This window comes from Malania oleifera, chromosome 4, assembly GCF_029873635.1.
Source record: "Malania oleifera isolate guangnan ecotype guangnan chromosome 4, ASM2987363v1, whole genome shotgun sequence".
Classification (NCBI taxonomy): Eukaryota; Viridiplantae; Streptophyta; class Magnoliopsida; order Santalales; family Ximeniaceae; genus Malania; species Malania oleifera.
Genome location: NC_080420.1, coordinates 36,649,992 through 36,673,939, shown reverse-complemented (window position 1 = coordinate 36,673,939; position 23,948 = coordinate 36,649,992). Strand labels below are relative to the sequence as shown.

The window sequence follows — 23,948 nt, the reverse complement described above, 5'->3', positions numbered from 1 at the left end:
TGTCTATATATTAGTATTTTCTTTTGTGTTTGTAAGATCTACAAGCACTATGTTCTACAGCTCTTCACTGTGCTGTTTTTGTATTGCTTTCTTTTCCTTTTTGATTGATGTCCAAAGGGGGAGAGTGTTTGAGAGAAGGAAGTGCAAAAAATGCTATAGGCTTGAAAGAATATGAATATGTATGGAATACGTTGTATGAATTCATTGCTTGTAAGTCTATGAATATATATGGGTATGAATTCATTTCGCAAGTGACATGGTTTGTATAAATATATTTGGTATATCATGCTTATTGAAAGGGGGAGCCATGAGCATTGTTTCTTATTTTTTTGCTCTCGATTTATCATTATAAAAAAGGGGGAGATTGTTGGCCTAACAAGGCTTACAATTCTTATTTTGATGATAATAAATCATGATGTGTTTAATTGGTTTGTTTCAAGTGAAAGTTTTTCAGGATGAAGGCAAAGCTTAAAGATATTGGTAAAGCTTAGAGAGAGTTCAAAGCTCAAAAGAATGATAAAGTTCATGGTGAAAATACTATTAAAAAAGACCAAGAAAGCAAGATGATAGAAGAACAAAGACTTACTTGAAGGATAGAGTTTTAAGGATGTTTGTATGGAAATACTTCAAGTAAATTTCAAATATAAACTGAATTGAAGCTCTCATAAAATCAAAAGAAACTTAGAAATATATTTTTAGAAAAACCCTAAAGTATGTTTTTCAAATCAAAGAAAAGAAGAGTTTAAAAAGAAAAGTTTTTTTTTCTGAAACAGAAAGGCCAGGTGACTGCCTCCACTTGCCAGGCGACTGCCCAAATTAAATGAATAATTTTTAAAGAGGCAGTAGGGTGCCAGGCGACTGCCTGAGCACAGCCAGGCCCCCGGGTGGCGACTGCCTGGGTTCTGGCAGGCGACTGCCAGTGTTCTGTGTTTTAAATTTCTTCTATGGTAGGCAACTACCACTCAAACGTTTGTTTAAAAAATTCCAACAGGATGATTTTTTAAATGGATTTCTTGGGCACTACTCTTTTGAAAAACTTGGGGATTACTCCAAGTAAACTTGGGGGGCAAGGAATTACTTTTAAACATCTATAAATAGCCCTAAACTTCAAAGATTTTTATACCAAGAAATTTCCAGCAATCAAAGTTCTCTAAGCTCTCAAACTCCCTTGTGTTCATCCTACTTCAACTACTGAGTTACTGCTGAAAAAAGTTCTGAAGTAGAGCCTTCAAAGTCTGAATCTTTCAATACTTAGAAGATATTTGGTGATCTAAATTTAGTATTGAGCTTCAATCCTTTTATATTTGATTTACTTTGAAGTATACTTGTGCTGAATGTTGTACTAACCTACTCTGCTGTGAGAGTGTCTTTTGTACACAAACTTTTCTCTATCTTGTTTCTTATTTATAGAAGATTCAAGGTTGTAGAATCATTGGACAGAAGGAGGGAATATCGTTTGGAGAGGCGGGTTCTAACCTAAAGGAAAGAGTGGTTGTAATCGGTATTGTTCCACCCGTAAATGGAACTGAACTAGTGAATCCTTTGGTGGTTTGCCAAAGGCGAGGACATAGGCTAGGTATAAGCCGAACCTCGTAAAAGCCTTGTGTGTCTCTCTCTTCCTTACTCTTTATTTTTTAGAAATACTTACAACCTGCATGTATGCTTTAAATTCTTAAATTTTGAGTGTATAGTTGTTAAATAGACCAGAGGATAATTCGTTTTGGTTTGATTAGCATTGCTTGCGGAAACCGAAAGGAATTACGTTGGTTGATCATCCTAAACTTATAAATCTGAAAGTTTGTTTAAAAAGTAAACACAAAGAAGAAGTGTGAGTTTGGAATAACACAGAGCTTACATAAATCCAGCGTGCTTTACGCTTTGATACTGGGCTATTGATATAAAGATTAAGATATTGATTATTTTTTGTAGATTGGTTGTGGTTGACTTGAGTTTGTCTTTACTTGTTGTGATTGTTGATATAAAACAAAGTATTAAAAAGAAAATAATTTAAAAAAATCCAATTCACCCCCCATTTTGGGAAGCTATCCTAATTTCAATAAACCTTGTTAGACCAACAAGAATTTAATGCACAAATGGGGTATGAAAGTGGGAGGGAATCAAAGAAGGATTAAAAACAATTTTAACATGATTCTCTAACATTTTTCAAGTGTTTTAGCTTGTATTTAAAGGCAAAAACCCAAATATAGCCGTTATATAGCCGTTGGGGGGTTAAAATATTATTATATTTCAAAAACTAACCGTTTTCCAACCATTGGGGAGCTTTATTGAGAGAGCCGGTCAACTGGGGCCAAGCTCTAGTCGGCTTGGGCTTCAATATGCGCGGTCTGGTTGACTGAAGTGAAGATCCGATCAGTTGGACTCAGATTTTCTATGCGGATACCCTTCCGTTTTTTGGCCTTAACATTTTCTATACAACCCCAAATTGAAAGGTCTTAGTATCAAAAGAAATCTAGGAGAACAACCCTCAACTTTCATGTTGAATACTTTTTCAGATAAGACGTTATGTATTGAGAAAAACGTTCATCAATGAGACGGAAGAAACATAAAGGAAATTTTCTATTACAGACACCTTTCAGTATTTTGGATATTACTTTTTCTAAAAAACTCAAAATGGGGCGTTCTTAGTATCAAACGAAAGGAACGAGAAAATCCCACATTTTTCATGTTGAACATATTTTGATATGTGAATTTATTGATCGATAAAATTGCTCATCAATGCAACGGCAAAAACATGAAAGGGATTTTGAAAAACTTGTTTTGGAGTTTTTTATTCCAAAAATGATTTTTGCCCTTGTTTTGATTTTCAAAACCAATTTAAACCTTTTGGTATAAGTTTAAATTTTTGAATAAAAAGTTTTCATTAAATTTTTGGGTCCTAAGGTCAATCTAAGGCCTTGGTCATTTTGAGAGATTGAGAGAGAGCTTCAAATAAAACCATTTGAGGATGCATGCGCAAATGAAATCTAATTACTATTACAACTTAAAAACAATCAAAAGTCTTCTAGCTTTTTCTTTCCTGATGTCCATGGAATATGCCAAGAAGATGTGATCGTGAATATGCTACATGTTTTCCACTTTGCATCTGTCACTTGTGTTATCACAGAGATAAACATGTACACACACTTAGCACACAAGTGAGATAATGTGCTTTATCATAATCAAAACGAGATTGGACTCAAAAAACCAACAATCTCCCCCTTTTTGATGATGACAAACATAGGAGCAAAATGAGGTTTGCCTAAAAAGACTCCCCCTGACAATATGCATAGTTTCAAAATAATAGTCAATATAAACCAAACATATTCATGATAAAAACTTCAGAATATTTTACAAGTTGAGAATTTAAGTACAGTTTGATTCATTGTGCATTTTGTGTTGAAACTTGTTGGCCTTACAAGGCTTGACATCTTATTTTGATGCTAACAAACAAGTAGAACTTAACATATTTGGTTAAGTGATGTTATTTCAGGATTCAATGATGAATGCAAGGTCAAGTGTTCAGAAGAATTCATAAAAACTTGTACTTCAAAAAAGGATGATTATATGAAGCTTAAAGCATGGATTCAAAAATGGATTTAAAGATAAAGTTTTAAGATAAAGAAGAACTCAATGAAAAGCTTGAAATATCTTAAAGCTTGAAGATGAAAAGACCAAAGCATGGAGACTCAAAGTTTTCAAGAGTAACATTTTATGAAAGATCAAAACATATGAGCGAAACTAAATTTGAAAAAACAAAAAGAAAAACCGGTCAATGGTCTGTCCAGCCGACTAACTTAATAAAGGCAAAATCACCAAGCCGACTGACCCAAAATGAATTGTGTCTCGTCAGCCGACTGACAATTTCTTGAATTAATTTCTAGGAGAAAAAATGGTGTCAACCGCCTGTCCAGTCGACTGACCCTATGTTTTTTGAACTACTTAGTCGCCTGTCCATATGACTAACTCCATGGGTTTTATTTTTTTATTTTTAAAAAGGGAGATTGTTGGCCTAACTGGGCTTTTCAATCTTGTTTTGATGATAACAAAATGAAGGATTCTTTACCATGTGTTGTTGAGTGGTTTTATTTTAGGTCAAGGTAAAAGGACACTCACGATTGAGCATGGAAGTAAGCTAAAGATCAATGTCAATCTAGTGAAAGCTCCTTAAAATATTGAAGCAATGAACGACAAATGAATAACTTAAAGGTCAAGCAAAACTTGAAGTCAAAAGTGAACCTCAAAAGGCTACAAGACTTAGTGATTAAGGAGACCGTGCTTAGAAGGATATTTGTAAGTATTTCAAAGTCATTACTATCTAGATATGTGAAATTCTTTAAGATATAAAGACCTAGAGACCAGCACTTGAAAAACTCTTGAAAATGTTTTTGAAAAGTTCCAATTAATTTTTCCAAGTAAATTAGATTTTAAAGAAATAAAAAAATAGAAAATATTTGAAAAAGAGGTCTGCCCAATGGACTGACTCGTTCAACTAAAAATACCCAGTCGACTGACGTTTTGAACGTGGTTTAGTCAGCTGACTGATAGGAAAACTTCAGTAAAGTTAACTACCCAGCCGACTGACTCAAATGAACTGAAAATGCCCAGTCGACTGATAGTGCTTAGCCAACTGACTATTTTGAACGTGGTTTAATCAGCCAACTGAAAATTTACCAGAATTATTTTTTGGAAGTCAGAATGGTGTCAGCCGCCTGTCCAGCCGAATGACTAGTGCAAAAATAACTCACTTAAGCGGGTCAACCAATTGACTCTGCGGGGAATTTCAAATTTCAAACTTGCGAGAAATTTTCAAATTTGATTCTATGAATTAATATTTTTTGAAAAGTTACCTAAATGATCTGTATTAAATGAGAAAACTTTTCTTCAAAAAGGTCTATATATACATCTCTTGTTCAATGAAAAAAATACAAGCGTACAAGCACACAAGTGATATACAAGCAACCAATACACGGTTTTTGTGAAAAAAATCTCCTAAAACTTTTTCTTGCTCACATATTTTTGCTGGGGGAAAACTCTACGAAATTGCTAGATTGAAAAATAAGGGTTTGGTTCTGAGTTGCATCTAGAATCTTTTAAGAACCATTGGTGACTTCTAAAACTTAAACTTCACAATTTTGATTTAGTTTTGGTTTTGAAGTACGATTTGGAATTAAACTTGTACAATTTTCTCTGTGTTTTGAGAGTTTTTTTGTACGCTGATCCATATCTTTCTACTTTATCTTTGACGGTGCAAGGCATTGTTGAATCGTTGGACCAAGCATAGGTTGTTGCTTGGAGAGGTTTCTCTTCCTGAAAAAAGGGTAATTCTTGTAAGGTTTTTTTTTTTCCATCGGGAAGGAACAAGGTATAGTGAAAGCCTTACATGGTTAACCTAAGGCGAGGACATAGGCTGGGGTAAGCTGAACCTCATAAAAGTTGTGGTGTCACTCTCTTTTCCTTACTCTCTTTTAAATTTCAGCAAAGATATAAACTGTGTGGATGTTGTAATTCTTTCAATCATAAAATAAGGCGTATTGGAAATTAAGTAAACCCAAAGTCTAATTTGTTCTTGGGCTTGCGAAAACCGAAAGGGAGTACGTTGGTTAATCAATCTTTTGCTGAAACCGTAAGGAAGTACGTTTATTGGTTAACAACCCAAAACCTATTAACTGGAGGTTTATTTAAATTATGATATTGAAAAAGTGTTTAGATGTTATTTTAATATTCAATTCAAAACTCAACTATAGGACTTACACATTCATATACAAGGCTGCTGAATATTGCAAATTAAGAATTGATTTCTTGTGTTGTGGTTGTTTTGCTTGAACAGTTAATTAATTAGTTGTGCTTGTTGTGATTGTGGATTGAATAGAAGAAATTAGTGCTTGTGTGGATTGCCTAATCAACAAAAATATAAGAAGTCTTTAAAGGATTGTAAAAAGTCAAGAACTCTTAAAAAGGACTCTAAGAAATTTTTAAATATCCCTATTCACCCCCCTATTGGGACTACACCTTAGGTTTCACTATCTAAGATGTGTGGTTGCACTATGATCTGTAATAGCAACAGTACCATGCTCTAATAACTGAATATATTTACTTAACTAATTCATCAGGGTATGATATTGTATAGTACTGATATACATAATTATCGTGTTGTTTCATCATGATTCCAAAATAACCATAACACCGAAGGCTAATCTAAAAATACTGTAATATATATACTGTATAAACTGTAATACCATAGTGTTATGGAAAATGACTATAACACTTAAAACTGATCTTTAAATACTGTATTATCTGAGTTGTATGAACTGTACAGTCATAGTGTCATGACTTTAGTATTTTAGAAATCATGGTAATCTGCATATGCTGTAAAATATCTATCTGTTTAAACACTGTAATTCATACTCCTGTAAAATCTGATCAAACATATCTTTGCATAATAATATAAATCATACCAATCTGAAAGACTGTATCATTTCTGTACTAATTTGATAAGGTCTCATAAATATATTTCTGTATAGATACTATAAATCTTAATAATCTAGAAACTGTATAATTTTTGTACTGGTCTATTAAAATCTCATGCCACACAAAAAATCAAGTAATTACCTCATACTCTGAAAAACTATATTTTCTGATATACTAATAATTTGTAAACTGAGTAACAATCTAGAAAATACATAATTTCTATAAACATTTTAAAGTTCCTAGTATAGCATATTTCTCTTACCTAACTGACTGGGAGGCTTGCCTCCAACTCCACTCTCATGCCCTCAACGTACTATTCTTAAAATCATGAAATAATACATTTATACCAATTCCTCAATAAATCACTGAATTCCCCAGAAAATCATCACATTCATATTTCCTGAATCTGTAAGCTTGTAATTTCTTAAACTATAATTTATCTATAATTTACCTAGGTCCTAATAAGACACCCATTGGGATTCTCAACCCATGCATGTTGGGTCCCAAAACACCCAAACCATGAAAACATAACACCCTACTTTACTCCACAAAACCATAGTATATTCTCATATAATACAAAATATAGACTCAAATAAGCCTGCTAATACTAAAAATACCTAAATAATCTACTTACCTTGATTCTGAGATGGTACTCAAGTTGGCCTAACCAACAATCTACTCCAGCAGACTTGAAGAGAATCTTCCCAAGAGTAACGTGGCGACTTCCGATCGTTAAACAGGCAAAGAATGAAACCAGAATTGTCAAGAGAAGGAGAGGGGAATGAATTTTAGAGAGAGAGAGAGAGAGCCTGGCATGCAACCCTCGCAGAAAAATTTGATTTTTGACTTTATATAGAATACTTTTCAACATGGCCTCGTCGAAGAGTCACGTCATCTCATCGATGAGTTTCAAGTCATAAAATCAACCCTCTCGATAAGTTCTCGTCGACGAGACGCATGTCCACGTCGATGAGCCCAAGAAGACTATTCGTCGAGGAACACTTTGCGTTCATTGACAAGACCCTACTGAGTCCCCTTTGAAAATTTTCTTTTCTCTCTCCTTTCTTTATTATTTAATTTCTATAATTATTCACAATTTCCATGAATCATGTTGGCATAAAAGATTTTGATAAGATTTAGGAACATGCCATTGGCTTGGTAAACTACAAAGTTCTTCCAACCTATATTTCTAAACATGGGCAGTATTTTAGGAAATTCTATATCATAGAAGGTGGTGTCGATCACCTTACCAAGAATAGGATCCATATAACGGAGAGTAGAACGATAACGAAGCTTGGATGGAGGTGTGACTAGCCATCTCTCAATGTTGTTATCGCCTCTTCCAATAGAAGTTCCTTGGTTTACTGTCATCTTAGTGCGAGGCATATTGAAGGTCAAAAAGCAAACAAACACAAGTTGTGAAACCCTAGAATCTGTAGGTAAGGAAGTATAATCGTGTTGGGAGGCATGGATTCAAGAGATATTTGATGAGGATTGAAGGAAATAGAGAGTGGATACCTTGGATGAGAGATGGAGCAGTGTTCAGAAGTCTGAAGTTAGTGTTTTTGCGTGTTAAATATATAGATCCCAAGACTTCAGTAGACTGAAGATTAAGCTCAGTCATATAAAGATTTATAGAATAAGAATCTGAATAGGCAGTAGCACCTCAGTCGATGTTTCATTCATATGAGCCTTTTGGCTATAGTGTTCAGTCATTTGAGCTTCCAAGCTCAGTGATCTAAAGTATGTAAATTTGTAAAAATTCTTTCTATGCTTATCTTGAAACTTTTCTAAATTACTTCCCTACTATGTTACAATTTGAGTTCTCTTCTAATGAATATGAATCTTTCTTCGGAGAGAGGTTTTGTAAAGATATCCACCCATTGGTCATTTGTGTTTATAAATTCAAGTAGGATGTCTTCTTTTTGAACAAAATCTCTTAGAAAGTGATGTCTTATGTCAATGTGTTTAGTTCTTGAGTGTTATATAGGATTTTTTTAGATATATTTATTGCACTTGTGTTATCACACTTGATTGGAATAGTTGTATATTCTAGATTAAAGTCTTTTAATTGTTGTTTCATATACAAAGTTTGCGCACAACTCCTGACTGCTACATATTCAGCTTCAGTGGTTGATAAGGTTACGGAGTTTTGTTTCTTAGAAAACCAAGATACTAATGATCATCCTAGGAAGTGACAAGTACCACTTGTGCTTTTTCTATCAATTTTACATACTGCATAATCGGCATTCGAGTAACTAATCATTTTGAATCTGGTGTCCTTTGGGTACCAAAGTCCTGGATCAACTGTTCCCAACAAGTATCTTAGGATTCTTTTCACAGCTACTTGATGAAATTCTTTAGGTTCTAATTGAAATCATGCACACATGCACACCCTAAACATTATATTAGGCCTACTAGCTGTTAAGTATAATAAGCTTCCTATCATACCTCGATAATATTTCATATCGATTGGTTTTCCCTTTTCATCTTTATCAAGGCTTATTGAAGTACTCATGGGAGTTCCTATGGGTTTACTTCCTTTCATATCAAAATTTTTAAGCATATCTCTTATGTATTTTGATTGATTAATGAATATTTCATTTTTAGCTTGCTTAATTTGTAAACCTAGGAAGTAATTTAATTCTCTCATCATACTCATCTCAAACTTATTTTGCATACACTTTGCAAATTCCTTACATAGTTCATCATTCGTAACACCAAATATGATATCATCAACATAGATTTGAATTATAAGTATATCATCGTTTTTGCTTTTAATGGATAAAGTGTTATCTACCTTTCCTCTTGAGAAGCTATTATCTAGTAAGAATTTGCTTAATCTTTCATACCAAGCTCTAGTAGCTTGTTTTAATCCATATAATGATTTAGTTAATCTAAACACATGATTTGGATGTTTTATGTCCTCAAATCCAGGAGGTTGTTCTACATATACTTCTTTATTAATATAATCATTTAGAAATGCACCCTTTACATCCATTTGATATATTTTAAATTCTTTATGAGATGCAGAAGCTAAGAGCATTCTTATTGCTTCTATTCTAGCTATGAGAGCAAATGTTTCATCATAGTCTATCCCTTCTTCTTGGTTATATCCTTTAGCTACAAGTCTAGCTTTATTTCTAACTACTATTCCATTTTCATCCTTTTTGTTTCTAAATACCCATTTAGTTCCTATAATTGAATGATTTTCTGGTTTGGGGACTAATGTCCATACTTTACTTTTTCAAATTGATTCAACCCTTCTTGCATGGCAATTATCCATGAATCATCACTTAAGGCTTCTTCTATATTATTTGGTTCTTTTTTAGGTAAGAAGGCATAGTGATTGCATAAATTCTTTAATGATGATCTAGTAGTTACTCCTCTAGAAGGTTCTCCTATGATTTGATCTTGAGGGTGATTTCTTACATATTTCCATTCCCTTGGTAATTCAGGATTTTCTGCAAGATTATTTTTTGGAATTTCTTCATTGTTCTCTTCTTTTTCTTCTTTGATTTCTAGACCTTCTTCTTTTTGTGAAATATCATCTTTTTCTTCATTCTTGATTTCTCTTGCAAGGGGATTTGATTCATCAAAGGTAACATGAATTATTTCAATAGTTGTTAGTGTTCTCTTGTTGTAGATTCTAAAAACCTTACTATTTGCAGCATATCCTAGGAAGATACCTTCATTTGACTTAGCATCAAATTTCCCTAAGTCATCTTTGTCATTATGTACAAAACACTTATATCCAAAAACATGAAAGTAAGTTATGTTAGGCCTTCTTCCTTTCCATAATTCGTAAGGAGTTTTATTTAGTCTTAATCTAATGGAAACTTTATTTATTACGTAACAAGCGGTATTGACAGTTTCAGCCCAAAAATACTTAGGTAATTTATTTTCATTTAACATTGTTCTAACCATTTCTTGAAGGGTTCTATTCTTTCTTTCAATGACTCCATTTTATTGTGGAGTTCCAGGGGCTGAGAAATTATGACTAATTCCATGATCATTACAAAACTTTTCAACATCTTTATTTTTGGACTCTCTTCCTTGATCACTTCTTATATTTGAGACATTGTATCATTTCTCATTTTGGAGATTCTTGCATAGATTTATTAACATATTTTGCAAGCCTCTTCCTTGGATGCTAAAAACAATACCCAAGAAAACCTAGAATAGTCATCAACTATTACGAAGGCATATTGCTTACCTCCTAAGCTTTAAGTTCTAGTAGGACCAAACAAATCCAAATGTATAAGTTCTAAGGGTCTACTTGTTGATATATGTTTCTTCTTTTTAAAGCTTGTCTTGATTTGTTTTCCAAGTTGGCAAGCATCATAAATTTTATCCTTAACGAATTTTGTATTAGGTAAACATTTGACTAAATTATTCTTAGATAGTTTTGATAGAAGATCCATGCTTGCATGTCCGAGTCTTCTTTGCCATAGCCAACTAGCTTCACTTATGGCAGCCAAGCATGTTACATTTTGAGAAATTAGACTTTCAAGGTTTATACAATACACATTGTTAATTCTATAGGTTGTGAATAGAATTTCACGATTTCTAGGATTTTGAACTATACACTTATCTCTCTTAAATATTAAGTCATGACCTTTGTCACTAAGTTGACTTATATTTAGAAGATTATGTTTTAGTCCATCAACTAACAAAACATCATCAATAGTAAGTGAGGGTTCCTTTCCAATTTTGCCTATGCCAATAATTTTACCTTTGGCATTATCACCAAAGGTCACATATCCTCCATCTCTTTGAGCTAGGGTGGTGAACTTTGTTCTATCTCTCATCATATGTCTTGAACACCCACTATCCAAGTACCATTTTTCTTTGGATGGAGTAGACCTAAAGCATGTCTACAAGGAAGGATTTATGGTATTACTTTTTTGGAATCCAAAACTTCTTAATTCTTTTTAAATCATGTCTATTTTTAGTGTTAATTTTCCACTCATTCTTAACTTTGACATATTTCTTCTTAAGTGGACAATTAAACATTATGTGTCCCTTATTCCTACACAAGTAACAAGTAGTATGTTCATGTATGTTTGTAGAGGATGTACTTGCATAGTGTTTTGCTTCTTTCACAAAGTATCTCATGAATAAGTTCTTCTTTCGTTTGTTTGCAATTCCGTTGTAACCTATTCATTCTTTGTTGTTAGCCATCCTTTGTTGTCCAACCATTTTCCCAAAATTTCTTTTTTCCTTTAGTGAAGTTGTAAATGATTTTTTATTTATCTCCAATTTTACTTTTGAGATTATTTATCACTAGATATTTCTTGTCATCATCATTCACTTGTGATTTTACTAATTCTTGAGACATATTATTAAGATAAGAAAACTAAAACCCCCAAAAAGATTTTCCCAAAAAAGGATTTTCAAGGAAAATGGAGTAGGAGAAAAAATAATTTTAATGCACAAATGGTATACGAAAGTGGAGAGAATCAAAGAAGGATTAAAAACAATTTTAACATGATTCTCTTACATTTTTCAAGTGTTTTAGCTTATATTTATAGGCCAAAAACCCAATATAGGGGGTTAAAATATTATTATATTTTAAAAACTAACCATTTTTCAGTCGTTGACTAGGGCCAAGCTCCGATCGGCTGGGGCTTCAAATACGCATGGTTCGGTCGACTAGAGTGAAGTTCCGGTTGGCTGGACTCGGGTTTTCTATGCGGACACCCTTCAGTGTTTTGGCCATAACCATTTCTATACAACTTCAAATTGGATGTTATTGGTATCAATATAAAGCTAAGCAAAAATATCACAACTTTCATGTTGAACAATTATTAATATAAGAAGTTATGGATTGAGAAAAATGCTCATCAATGAGACAGAAGAAACAAGAAGGGAATTGTTTGTTACGAACACCTTTCAGTATTTTCGGCATTACTTTTTCAAGAAAACTCAAAATGGGGCATTCTTGGTATCAAACAAAACCTACGAGAAAATCCCACATTTTTCATGTTGAACATATTTTAATATGTGAATTGATTTATTGAATAAAAATTACTCATCAATGCGACGGAAAAAACATGAAAGGGATTTTGAAAAACTTGTTTTGGAGTTTTTCATTCCAAAAATGATTTTTGCCCTTGTTTTGATTTTAAAAACCAATTTAAACCGTTTGGTATAAGTTTAACTTTTTGAATAAAAGGTTTTCAATAAAATCTTGGGTCCTAAGGTCAATCTAAGGTCTTAGTCGTTTTGAGAGATTAAGAGAGAGCTTCAAATTAAACCATATGAGCATGCATGCATAGATGAAACCTAATTACTATTACAACTTAAAAACAATCAAAAGTCTTCCATGTTTTGCTCTCTTGATGTCCATGGAATAAGCCAAGAAGATGTGACTGTGTACGTGCTACATGGCTTCCATTTTGCATATGTCACTTGTGCTAACATAGAGATAAACATGTACACACACTTAGCACACAAAGTGAGATATTGTGCCTTGTCATAATCAAAACAGGATTGGACTCAAAAAGCAAACAATTATGTAGCCTTTGGATGGCACTGCAATGACAATTTTGGAAATACTCTTACATCGCATTTGTGAGTATGAATTTCAAGTTTTAGATTTAGATGTATATGAATTTGGATAAGCTATAATATAAAATTATATGAAGCTTCTTTGTTCACAAATCTTTATTTAAGTCCTAAAATTCATACTCCTGAATATTATCTTTATGTTAATTAGATTTTTATTATTTGCTAAAAAATATTTCATCAAAATTCCTTGCCTATCAGGGATAATGTAGATCCTATCCATTGGTATAGAGTGGTCCGATTTAAGGGCGATATTCCTAGATATGCTATTATTTTATAGATCATAGCTTGGAATAGTCTTAATCCCATAATTGGAGGAGTATTCTTCAAACCTTCCATCATAGTATTCATCACCATTGTTAGATTTGAGACACTTAGTCTTTAATCCAGTTCATTTTTAACAAGACCTCTCCATTTCCTAAAAACATCAGAGACATTAAAACTTTTATTAATGACAAAAATCGAATTTTTCCTACTTACATTATCAATGAAAGATATAAAACAAAAATTCCCCCCAAAGGACTTAATTCATAGGACATACCCCAATACATTTGGGTTAACCAACTCTAGCCTCTCCACCTTCTTCTCCCTTCCATCTTTTTGAAAGTTGACCATCATTTTTTTTTTTTTCCATAGACACAAGTCCACATAGAAATTAAACCTACCAATTGTCATACCTAGTAATGCATTCCTTGAGTGCAGAATTCCCATACCACTTTCACTCAAATTCCTTTGCTTTGATGCCATAATGAACCATTCTCATTCTGATCAAAAGTCAATGAAACAGAATAGTTATACATATCAGAAAGCACATATAATGTACTAGACTTGTCACATTTTGACGTTACCATTGCCCCTTTAGTCACCTTCTGCTAATTGTTGTTGAAAGTCACATGATAGCCCTCACTGTCTAACTTGCTAGAAGATATGAGGTTGTTGTTGGCCTCACAAGGTCTGGAATCTTGTTTTGATGATAACAAAGCAAAGGAATTAAACATATTTGGTTAAGCGATGATTCAGGACTCAAGTGTTCAAGAACAAGTGCTTCATAAAGTCTTTTAAAAGCTCAAACTTAATGCTACAAGATCTTATGAAGCTAAAGATTATTGAAACTTAAAGTTAAGTCAAACATGAAGGAAGTCAAAGCAAATACGTGAAGATACTGAGAGCAAAGCAAATTCATGGAGACTTAACGCTTAGAAAGTTATAGTCTTTTAAGAAGTCTTATGTAAGTACTTCAAATGATTTCAATATGGATGCATGAACCTCTTAGGTTAATTACTTGGACCTAAATACCTTTTAAAATAGTTGGAAAATATTTTTATAAGGTCAAAAGTTAAGTCAAAAAGATTAAAATTATTTTTGGAATGAAAAGCTCCAAAATAGGATACTCCAAAACTCCCTTCTTTTTTCTATATCTACATTGATGCACAATTTTCTCTATTAATGGTTTCCAATCTTCAACAATATTCAACATAACATTTGTAGCATTTTTTCTTAGCTTTCTTGTCACACCAAGATCATCTTATTTGGAGTTTTATAGTGAAAGTTATACCCAAAATACTAAAAGGTAGTTGAAGTTGACATCATTAGGCAATTGATCATATCTGATCAGTTGACTGACAAGCAGATAGAACCAGGTCAGGCAAATGACCTCTCAGGATCACACGACTGACCCTATACTAAATTCAAAAATATGCTGATTTAAACGGCACAGGCGACTGGCCTTTGGGATCAAGCAACTGACCTTTGTAAATTTAAGTTTAAAACAATGAGGGAATGTTTCCAAAATAGATTTCTTGGCCACCAAACTTTGTAAAAACTTGGGAAACACTCCAAGCAACTTGGGCAACACAAAAATTATGTTTTTCTCTCTATAAATACATGCTAAACCTAAGATTAAGAGGCCAACAAGCAGCAATCAAACTATATATATTTTTCTACTTCTTAATGCTATTGTTCTAATACTCTTGCTAATCAACTTGCTGTGATTTTGCTGAGAAAAGCTCATGATTCTTTGCACATTTTACTGAGTCATTAAATCCAAGAAATAATCCCAGTGATAAATTAATTGAGCTTCTTATTTCTTTATTGTAATTTGATTGAAGTATATTTGTTTTAAATTGTACTAATCCGCTCTTGCTGAGAGACTTTCTTTGTACACAAGAATTGTTCTTGTTTCTCTTGTTGTTTTTAACGGTTCAGAATTGTTGAATTGTCGGACTATCAAGCATGAGGTATCGCTTGGAGAGGAGGACTTCATGCTACTTGAAGGAGTGTGTAAATGGTTTATTCCGTCTGGTTAAGGGAGTGGTATAGTGAAATCCTTGGGTGGTTGCCTAAGGCGAGGACGTAGGTGGATATAGCCAAACCTCGTAAAATCTCATTGTCTTTCTCTTCTTTACTCTCTTTAATTTTTTGCATACATAAATTGCATGGATGTTTACTTAATTGTTGGAAATTAAGAAGTTATTAGGAATTGTGGAAACTTTAATTAAAGAAAGTACGTTGATTACGGAAATCTTGATTAAATAAAGTACGTTGATAAATATTAAAGTTTATTAATATACATAAACTCAAGTAATTTGTTTGATATCAAAATCTGAATCTTGGAAGCTTGCTGAAATTTCTATTTTGTTTCATATTGTGAAATCAAGCTTACCTCATTAATTGCATTGATATGTTGAAAAGCTGAATTCTAAATATTGAAGTTTTGACCTTGATCATTATTCATTAAATAAATACTAAATCTCGGATTGAGTGTTGGTTATTGCAAACCAAATGTACTTGTGATTGCAAATCAATTATATTTGTGTGAGTACTGAATATTAAAGTTGGGATTAACACTTAACTAAAGGAACTTGTAAATCAAAGAGTTTGCAAAGAAATTTTTAAATCCCAATTCACCCACCCTTTTGAGAGTACACCTTACTTCTTAGTTGTTCTTCAAATCTAGAATGTGCCTAGTCTTCTATATAAGAACAATTCTCCATCATTAGGCAATTTTAGAGAAATTACTCATTTTTTTAACAATCTTATGCACTTGTCCATGACTAGCAATGTCATGCCCAAAATCTCCTTACATATAATTAAAAAAGCACTCCTTCTGTGTAGTATAGTGGAATGAAACACTAGAGTCCACAAACCATACATTTGATTTAATATTTGTAGATTTTGATAAACATAAGTCATCATATGTCTAATTTGTGCTCACAATGTTTGCCCCATCACCACGTTTCTTATTCTTTTATTTAGGACAATCCTTTATATGTTATTCCTTCTAGCAATTCTAACAAGCAGTTTTCTTTTTACCCTTGGATTTTGATACGCCCTTTTAAATCAAAGTTTCTCTTAAAGGATTTCTTTCCCTTTGTTGTTATATCTTCCTGTTTTGATAAATAGAGTAGTTTTGGTTGAGCTTTCACCATTACTTACCCTCATAATCTCATCATTCATGACAACACTAACTACATCCTTAAATTTCAATTGTCTAGTAGAGGAATTAGTGATTATCAAAACAAGATTACTCCAAATATCAATTAAGGAACACAAGAAAATCAAAACCCTCATACCCTCATCAAAGATAATAGCAATAGAATCCAATTGGTTGCACAAGTTATGAAAATCAGTAAAATGATCTAAAACATTAAAAGATTTAGACATTCTTTGGAATAATTTCCTCAAAAGAAAAATACAATTAAAGGAAGAGGGTCTTTCGTATAGCTTTGCTAGGGTCACCACCATCCTTACAGCAGTAGTCTCATTGGAGATGTTAAACTTTACTTTCATTGTTAGGCATAATAAAATTTGCGCGTGAGCCTTTTGATCTAGTATTCTTCATTCATCCTCTTTTATGTTGTTTGGTTTTTTCATTGACAATGGCAGATACACAACATTCTAATAGAGATAATATTTCATCTACAGCTTCCACCACTCAAAGTTTGATCCATCAAACTTCTCCATATGTAACATCCTGAAAAATCTATACCATTTTTTTAATAAAATAAACTGCAAAACATAACATTATGTCACTCCTGTATAAATTGCTATAACTTCTTAGGCCCCAAGTGAGCACTAAGGAAACCTCATCATATTACACACCTATGTAGTGAAAAAACATAAAAAATGTCCATCCATATAAACAATACCAGAATTTTAGTAATTCATCCCAACCTTACACACATAATACACATCACCCCAGTACCCTCCACTCAAAAATACTATCTCTTGTATACACTAACCCAGCAAATAGGGTAGTGAACTCGCTTTCTCTATCTGCGAGCCTGATCCACTCACTTAACTGGATCACCTGAACTCGCTTTCTACTTTTCATAGTTGTAGTAACATACTATATCTACTGATACTTTATAAATTTGTATACATATACATAACTAAGATGTTTACCCTGAAAAAAATGTATGTCATGTTTTAATCCCTCATGACAGGGTTGTGCCATAGACGGGACTTAATCCTAGTTGGCCTACTAGGTAAATCAATTTTAACTCTACCAATCCTTAGCTCGAGAAAACTGCAACAACTCCTAGGCACGAAATTGGTAACTACCTCGTCAAACCAGCCACCTCAACCCAGTCTTCTGGGGAGTCTGCAATCCCTCTAGGCACAGTCGATGGAAATCCTCCACACACTATCTAAGATGTGTTGTTGCACTCTAATCTTGTAATAGCAACGGTACCGTACTCTGATAACTGAATATTTACTAAACTAATTCATTAGGGTCTGATACAATATAGTACTAATATACATAATAATCTTGCTGTTTCATCTTGATTCAAAAATAACCATAACACTGAAAGCTAATCATGAATATACTGAAATATCTCTACTGTATAAATTATAATACCATAGTGTTATGGAAAAATAACCATAACACTAGAAACTGATATGAAAATAATGTATTTTATGAGTTGTATAAACTATAATAACATAGTGTTATGGTTTTAATATTTTGGAAAATCATGGTAATCTACATATGCTGTAAAATATCTATCTGTATAAATACTATAATTCATACTCTTGTAAAATCTGATAAAACATATCTCTGCATAATAATATAAATCATATCAATTTGAAAACTGTATTGTTTCTGTACTATTCTGATAAGGTCTCATAAACATATTTCTGCTTAGATATCTTAAAACATAATAACCTGGAAACCGTACATTTCATATATTGATCTAATATTGTCTCATACCACACAACTACATAAATAAATATCTCATATACTACTATTGTATTTTATGATATACAAATAATTTCTGAACTGAATACTAATCTAGAAAACATATAATTTATAAATAAATATTCTAACATTCCTAGCATAGCATATTTCCCTTACCTAACTAGCTGGGAGGCTCGCCTCCAACTCTATTCTCACGCTCACGGCGCGCTATCCCCAAAATCCTAAAATAATGCACATAATCTTATTTTCAATAAATCAACTAAATTTACCGAACATTCACACTCATAATTTTCTAAACAATAATTTACCTGGGCTCCTGAAAGAATATCCACTGGGGTCCTCAGACCATGCCTGCAGGGTCCTAAAAGACCCTATCCCTGAAAATATAATACCCTAGTTTTATTCCACAAAACTCCAGTAGATTATCATAAAATACAAAATTTGGACTCAAATAAGCCTACTACTACTGAAAATACATGAATAATCTACTTACCCTGATTTTGGGATGGTGCCCAAATTGCTCAAACCAACAATATACTCTAACAGACTTGTAGAAAATCTCCCTAGGATCAACATGGCGGCTTTTGATCCTTGAAACAGGGAGAAATGGAGGCAAAAACATAGAGAGAAGGTGGGAGGGCCGAGCAGGAGAGAGAGAGAGAGAGAAAAAGAGAGAGAGAGAGAGAGAGAGAGAGAGAGGAGAGAGAGAGAGAGAGAGAGAGAGAGAACAAAGAGAAAATAATTTTCTCCGCTGAAATGTCATTTTTGGCTATTTATAATCCTTTTGCCACGTGGCCTCGTCGACGTCGACGAGCCACATCATCTCGTTGATGAGTAAGAAGGAAGTTCATCAACGAACACCTAACCCTAGTCGATGAGTTTCAGGCCCCGAAAACTACCCCTCAGTAAACTCTCATTGACAAGACACGTGTCCACGTCGACAAGCCCAAGAAGACGATACGAGGCCCTGTTGCGTTCCCTTTAAAATTCCCTTTTTCCTCCCATTTCTTTATTATTTAATTCCTATATTTGTTCGAGTTACTACACCATATTTCCATGCACATTGTTTGTCATTGCACCTACTCAAACCTAGAGCTCTGATACCAATTCTTAGTAAACCCTTAACAAAGCCAGCAAATGAAATAAATAAAAATTAGAAATCAAAGAACAAACAATACATAGATTTATAAGGTTCAACAATTTACCTATGTCCATGGAGTTAGATTAGGTCACTGATTCCACTATTCAATGATAAATACAAGAAGAAAACACACAAATCCCTTAACCTCACTTTCCTCATGTTCAATAGTGGTATGCTCCAACTAATAATAATACAATTTATATAAGGATATAGGGAAACCTTCACAAAATCATATAATTACGTAAGTATCCCTCTTAACAAAAAGACTACCACTAGGGGGGATGCACCCCACTCTACTCCCCCACCCCGCGCACGTGCATAGCCATAGACAAAACTCACACTTAGAACACTATCTATGTAATAATGCGTGTATTAGAAATTAGGCTCCACATACAATAATTTTTGGATTGGTTTGGTTTAAACATTAGTAGGAGACGTTGAGGCTATTTTGAGCTATCTTTATTAGGTCCATTTTGTTTTGTGTGATATGTATGTTAATTCTGTTTGAAGTTGGTCAGTTTTTGGTTGTAGTAGTTTGTTTAGTTTGGTTTTGATTTTTGCTGATCTAGTTGTATGTTAGTTTCCATCTCTTCTCCTCTGGTGAAAGGCTCAAACATCAGGTATTCCTTGTGCTTTAATTAATAAATTACTTACCTTTTTGCAAAAAAGTAAATAAAAAATTACTCATTCAACTAAGAGTCTTGAGGGTTTGAAAAGGTGACTTATTGGAAATGGTCACTTTAACTATTTTTCACTTTTTATTTTTGTTGATTGAAAGTCAACACATGAATTACATAGTAAGATGTAGTTAGAATCACATCCCATATCCCTTCCTATCCCTTATAAGATTTAAACATTGAATTCTAATATAAAAGTTTCAAGGTTTAACCACTATGATGTCTCACAAAGAAACTCACTTTAATTGCTCTTAATAATTAAAATATTTGTTAGAATTTTATGAACCAGTATAGCATATTTTATAAAACTCTAACAAACTTGAATGCTTGACATTTTAGAGTGAAATGAAAGGTCGTGGCATTTGATTCCGTAATTCGTATTGGCTTATATGCACCAATAGGATTCAAAGTAAGTGTCAACTTTTTGTATACAAGTGTGTTGTGTTTTTGTGGCTCATATACTTGATGGATTTCATAAACAAGAAAGAAGACATAGTTGAAAATCAAATATGCTGGGGAGTAGCAGCAAATAGTTGACTATTTGGCTGAAACAGTCGACAATTTGCTCTAAAATTCAGACAATTTACATTTTGTCTAAAGCAGTCGACTAATTGACCCAATCAGTCGACGGTTTGGCTCAGGCCAGCGAGGTTGATTTTAAATTTTGAATGTAAATGTTAATATGGTTGGATGTTTGGGGGGAAACCTCAGAAGTTTTTATAAATATACTAGTCTGGGTATATATCAGAGAGAGGAAGATCATTGTGAATTATATTGTATTGTATTCTTTGATATTCTCATAGTGAAAATCTTTGTTGATTGCTCCCGTGGATGTAGGCATTGTCGCACCACGTAAATCTTTGTGTTGTTCTTCTTACTTTCATATATACTGTTTGTGCATTCCATATTTGTTCTTTATTATTGGTGCGTTTAAATTCCGCTATATATATAATTTTGTGTTCATTCACAACAAAGTGGGTTGTGGTAAGTATAATTTTTATTGAACTCTATGTAACTATTGTTGTTGTACGTGATTCTCCTATTAACTCACAACTCAAGGAAGAGGAAAAGAGCAGTTCAACTTGCACACAAAAATTGTCTCAAGTCCAAATAAGAATAATTCTTGTGGATTTGACAGTGTAATAAGGCATGTGTTACACAAAATCTAATTTAGCTTTGTATTTATACACTTGTGGATTGACTAAGACGATATTGTTCAACATCAATTGAATGTGTTATAACAAGTTTTTTCATTGTTTCTTAGTGTTTTAATTGTAGTAATTTAACTTGGGCAACTCATTAAATTAATTAGTTCAACGATAGAGCCTTCCTAAGAGAGCTATAGTGATGACTTGTAAGGAAATGCTTTCAATTCTTTCATAATCAAATGCTCTACTTATAGAAAAGTCATTGAGAAAAATGTTTAGGTTGATTAATTTGCCGTCTATAGATTTTTGGTGGTCAATTTTGTTTGTATCTTACGGGTGGCTTGCATCATTCTTCTTGTAGCAAAATCATTTGAGCAATCACAAAAATATCATCTTAAAAACTATATAAATTTTTATAAAAAGAAAAAATTGAACTCCTAACTCCATATAGTCCAACAACTAATACTTAATATATTTTTTTCCCACACCGACATAAAATATATTACATGTGTCAGGAAGAGTTATGAGGACAAAATACGATCTCTCAGCAGGGAAGAAGACACTCAAACGTCTCAAGTCAAAAGTAGCATGTCAGGAAGATATACTGCTAAAGACTATGAAGATGCACAGGAACAGGAGGTTCAGAGTGCTCTTAGAGACATTGATGAGACAAAGGTTTTGTCAGACATAACTAATGATATCCATAATGCTTAGGACGAGTTGGATAAGCTTCTTCATCATGAAAAATGGACAAAGAATGAAGTCTCAGAGATTCAAAAGAGAATCAATAAAAGGCTTAATGAGGTAGAAGACCTCAAGGCTAAGAAATTAGCCAGTGCTGAAAAAATCCTTGCAAGAACTAGTTAGGGTTCAGCAAAAGGTGGAACTGCAGGAGCAGGACCATCAAGTTTTAGGGAAACAGTACCAGTAAGTTTTCGAGAAGTTTCATCTTGGGATGCTAAGCTAGTATGGCAGCCCCTAAGAATGGAACCACACCCATGGGAGCGAAAGAAGTTATCTTTCAAGGAAATGCTCCAAAACACGGCAAAATAGCAAGAGTTTATTTTAAATTACCCAAGAAGAATTCAGGAGGAGTTCAGACCAAGGAAGAGTGTTCCAGAGGGAGTACCCCAGAACGGAACCATCCTTAGGCTTAATTGCGAGAAGGATCCCGCAGTTGCAATTGATGATTGGGCTACAGATATTAGATATCATATCCTTAGCAGAGGAATTGAATCTTGGTTGGTGGAGCAAGCATATAAATTTGCAGTAGCCACACTAAGAGGAAATGCTGGAGATTTTTGGGAAATACTTCAAAGGAACTCAGATGTGAGTACCATTATTATTAACACCATCAAAACTCTAGATGAAGTAATTGCTATCATAGTTGATTTCCTCAAATGGGAGTTTGTAGGATATTTGCTAGTTGATAGAGGGGACGAGCTAGTAGAGAAGGCCAGGATGGCTCTCACAAAGATTCAAATCTATGACATGTGTTACTTTGAGGAGTTTCTTTGTGAATACCAGTATTGGTATTACAAGCCTGGACCACAAGATCAAGCGTATGCAAAAGAAGTATTCATCAATAAATTACCCAGTAGTTGGCCAGAAGTGGTAAAACATGTTGTTAAGCAGAGACTAGAGAGAGATACAGAAGTATCAGATACTCTCGGAGTCAGAACAGAAATTGTAAGGCAAATGATAATACTTTATTGTATGCAGAGGCATATGTTTTAGGATATAAGAAACATGTCTGATATGAATTCAGACTGCTGTGCTAAGATAAGTGGGGTAGCAGGAAGATATGGATGTAACCAGAAACCCTCAGTTTATTCTAAATTTGATCTCAAATCAGGGTATTGGCAGATAAAGGTCAAAGAAAGAGCAGTAGCTCTTACAGCCTTCACAACGCCCATTGGGCTTTTTGAATGGCTAGTAATGCCATTTGGACTGAAGAATGCCCCAAGAATTTTCTAGAGAAGAATGGACAGAGCGTTTGAAGGAATGACTGGATTTGTTGCAATTTATATCGATGATGTTTTAGTATTTAGTAAAAATACTAAGGATCATTTAGAACATTTGAGGAAGGTGGCATAAGTGTTCGGAAAAGAAGGAATGGTTCTTTTAGAAAGAAAAACAATTTGGATGCAACCTCAGATAGAATTTTTAGGTTTAAAAATTCGAGGTAATGAAGAGGAACTTCAACCACACATAGCAGAAAGGCTACATGAATTTCCTGATTAATTCAAAGATAGAAGGCAGTGTCAATGCTTTCTTGGAGTATTGAATTACATTAGAAAATTCATAAAGGATTTGGCAAAGAAGGCAACACCAATTCAGAAAAAGGTTTCAGTAAAGAATCCATGGAATTGGACTTCAGAGGATACTGAAGTTGTTAAAGCCTTAAAGAAAGAAGCCAAAAATTTTCCAAAATTAAAATATCCAGATGGAATAGAATTAGATATAATTCTGGAAACCAATGCTTCATATAGAGCATGGGGGTGTGTTTTAAAGATTAGGAAGATTGATAAAACAGAACATCTCAGCAGATACTGGAGTGGATGTTTTAATGGAGCAAAGCTTAATTACCCAGTTCATGAAAAAGAATTATTGGCAGTCGTTAAAGGAATTAGGGCCAATGAACTTTTCCTGAGTAAACCATTTATCGTTAAAATAGATAGTTCCTATGTAAAGCATTTCATGAGAATTAAGTTAAAACGATGCACTCAAGCAAGATTGGTTAG

The 23,948-nt window shown here is 33.4% G+C and overlaps 1 protein-coding gene across 1 annotated transcript; it reads left to right on the top strand.

Annotated features, from left to right (window-relative positions):
* Window positions 1–21,792: 21,792 nt before the first annotated feature.
* Window positions 21,793–23,181, top strand: LOC131153759 (uncharacterized). The gene is made up of 3 exons (XM_058106206.1): window positions 21,793–21,879; window positions 22,294–22,893; window positions 23,071–23,181. The coding sequence occupies exons 1-3, from the start codon at window positions 21,793–21,795 to the stop codon at window positions 23,179–23,181; spliced, it is 798 nt and encodes a 265-aa protein (XP_057962189.1).
* Window positions 23,182–23,948: the final 767 nt, after the last annotated feature.